We start from the raw sequence: 2,513 nt of genomic DNA on the forward strand, positions 1-2,513 counted from the left end.
CATGCATTAGTACCATTTCCAGTCTACTCTGTTTTGTATGAGGTGATAGTTAGGATAAGTAATAATGCAAGTTTCTTCATGCCGCTTGTCCAGTGTGAGTCTCAGGCTTCTCGTATTTTTATCTGTTAATGACTGGAGAATAAGCAGTATTGACTCAGTAGACAATGAAGTATATCTCAGATCCAGTTCAACTAGTGATGAGTTACTGAGGAGGAGGTGAGAAAGGGTCTGTCCACTATTTGAAGTAATGAGGGGATTATCATAAAGATATAATGAGGTAAGTGTAGAGTTGTGTTCAAGTGCTTGACAGATATAAATAACTCCTCTATCACTAATGGAGTGATCATTAATGCTTAGCTCTTGTATTGTTTCATTATTAGTTAGTAGTATGCATAAGTACTGGATACAATCATTAGTTAATGGAGTAGAGCAAATATTAAGACTCCTCAGGTTTATTGTATACAGTTTAGTTGATGATAGTAAAGATACTGTACTATTAGTAGATGAGGACTCAAGTTTAATCCTGTTATGATTATTATTGATATTTCTAATCCCTTCATTACACTGAACTAAAGATGGAGAGGTAAAAGATACACTGTCATTGCCCCAGTCTACTTTCCCATCAGTGATACCTAATATAAATTAAAATTTATACTTAAGGCAAATTCATTATCACGTGTATAATACAAACTCACACAGCTTGCAAAACAAAATGCACAACTGACTGTATGTGAATTAAGTGTGTGTTAGTCATTTAGTGTATAATGAATCAAAATAGAAAAATTAATTTTGTACTATGTATGCTGACACCATACAAATAATGTATGTACAATAAATGCTCATTTTTACCTTTACAATCATGTTGTTCTTTGTCTTGTCTTAATGCAGATATCATAATAGGATCATCATTAATAGTCTCCAAGAAAAGAGAAGCTTTCTCATCATTACTGGATGAATCATTCCTTATCTTCTGTAGAATAGGAAGGAAGACTTTTTCCACTGACAGTACAAACTCTAACAATTGAAGTGATTCCAACATTGAGTAAACACAACTACTAGGAATGTCTCCTTCATAACCAGACACTAGCGATCTTCCATTCCATCGAAAAGTATCCCACTTCTCAATGATGTCCATCTGGTCTTCTTGACTGAACGATATTTGATCACTGTATAATGCATGATAGTCAATACTGCTGTGTAAATAGCTTCAGCTTTTGGAGATTGTGTACACTGATCCTTTTCTATATAATATATCAATCAGTTAATAATTTAACAAATCGCATACTGTCAATGTTTGCCTTTTGGCTCATCAGCAGCTGTACACTAATTATTGATATATTTTCTTGGAGTAACTCAATCTCTTTCTTATACTCCAGTAATGCATCCTCTTTTCCAGTGCCTGCCATCACTGTTTCTACCCGATTTGAATGAGGTAGTATTGTCTTAAAGTCTTATCCATACCTGCTTTCGTTAAGAGAGAGGTTCTGAAATACTGAATGTCTGACTTCTTTGATTTGAATATTTCATTAGTAGCCATTTGTAACCATACTCTTTCCATCTTCAGTTTATACTCTACAATAACAACTCAATGAGAATTACAATTTATCAAAACGATCATCAATGCTTTAGCTATGGTACTTTACCTGGAGTCTGTAGTATCCTTTCAATATACTCTATACAAGTAATATTACATTAATAAAATAATTATGTTCATCATTCACTACCTATACCTTTTCTTTTTTTGATGACATCCAGTTGTTTATCTCGTTCAGATATTGATCCTATATACCATTAGTATCAATAGAGTAATTGAGTAATAGATCGAGTCACACACCTTCTTTGTAATCAAGTAAAGTCTTTAGTTCTTGTTCCTCTCCATCAGCTAGTTTAATCTCCTCTGCATGACACTCATTCATTATCTATAATTGGCACATAAATATTATGCAAGGCGAAATACAATTGCAGTATCTCATACTTTGTATCTGATCCTTCTATCATAGACAGTGTAGTGGCCAATGGTTAGTCTAATTAAACTGAAATCCTTCAACAAGACAGCTAGGTTGTCTTGTGCTTCTAAGAGAAGAGCAGCTAGCATATGATGTGGAGCATGACAAATGATAATGATGGAGTTCCCACGATGAATGGTTCGTACAATAATCCTCTTGCCCAAGTCTTCAAATGCTTTCTCTAAGAGACATCTAATATCATCAAGTGTATGTTCATCAGGTTCCCATTCCAGTACAAACTCTACTCTTTCGCAAGTGAGTGAGCTGACAGCTAGTGACAATTTCTTGTTGAGCATGAACTTGACCTTTATCTTTGAACAGAAATCATTGACTGCTTCATCAAACTCGGTGATAATCTTGATGGCACCAGTTATGTTATATTTATTAACAATAGCTTTTATTGGTACTATATTGATGATATTACATCTGCTATCAATAATATTCATAACTTCTTCAACTGAATCCACGGATAATAATGCTTCCTTTACTTCAGGAAAGCAACGTGAG

At 34.1% G+C, this 2,513-nt stretch overlaps 2 protein-coding genes across 2 annotated transcripts; both read right to left on the reverse strand.

The window, feature by feature from the left end:
• Positions 1 to 6: 6 nt before the first annotated feature.
• On the reverse strand, positions 7 to 1,061 carry LOC109591362 (NACHT, LRR and PYD domains-containing protein 3-like). The gene is made up of 2 exons (XM_020007108.1): positions 850 to 1,061; positions 7 to 632 (listed from the first exon to the last, which is right to left on the reverse strand). The coding sequence occupies exons 1-2, from the start codon at positions 1,037 to 1,039 to the stop codon at positions 7 to 9; spliced, it is 816 nt and encodes a 271-aa protein (XP_019862667.1). The 5' UTR covers positions 1,040 to 1,061.
• LOC109591361 (uncharacterized) lies at positions 857 to 2,507 on the reverse strand. Its single transcript, XM_020007107.1, has 7 exons — positions 1,976 to 2,507; positions 1,835 to 1,919; positions 1,731 to 1,781; positions 1,644 to 1,673; positions 1,462 to 1,572; positions 1,286 to 1,414; positions 857 to 1,241 (listed from the first exon to the last, which is right to left on the reverse strand). Exons 1-7 carry the CDS (start codon positions 2,450 to 2,452, stop codon positions 1,084 to 1,086), a joined length of 1,041 nt encoding a protein of 346 aa, XP_019862666.1. The 5' UTR covers positions 2,453 to 2,507; the 3' UTR covers positions 857 to 1,083.
• Positions 2,508 to 2,513: the final 6 nt, after the last annotated feature.

Source organism: Amphimedon queenslandica, unplaced genomic scaffold (assembly GCF_000090795.2).
Source record: "Amphimedon queenslandica unplaced genomic scaffold, v1.1 AMPQUscaffold_8364_Cont19691, whole genome shotgun sequence".
NCBI classification, from domain to species: domain Eukaryota; kingdom Metazoa; phylum Porifera; class Demospongiae; order Haplosclerida; family Niphatidae; genus Amphimedon; species Amphimedon queenslandica.

Excerpts from the sequence above, each read along its gene's own strand:
- LOC109591362 (XM_020007108.1), bottom strand. The coding sequence starts at position 1,039 with ATGTTGGAATCACTTCAATTGTTAGAGTTTGTACTGTCAGTGGAAAAA. Across the intron at positions 633-849 it reads AGAACAACATGATTGTAAAG|GTATCACTGATGGGAAAGTA; the intron begins GTAAAAATGAGC and ends AATTTATATTAG.
- LOC109591361 (XM_020007107.1), bottom strand. The coding sequence starts at position 2,452 with ATGAATATTATTGATAGCAGATGTAATATCATCAATATAGTACCAATA. Across the intron at positions 1,573-1,643 it reads AAGGATACTACAGACTCCAG|AGTATAAACTGAAGATGGAA; the intron begins GTAAAGTACCAT and ends TTGTTATTGTAG. Across the intron at positions 1,242-1,285 it reads CCAAAAGGCAAACATTGACA|AAAAGGATCAGTGTACACAA; the intron begins GTATGCGATTTG and ends TATATTATATAG.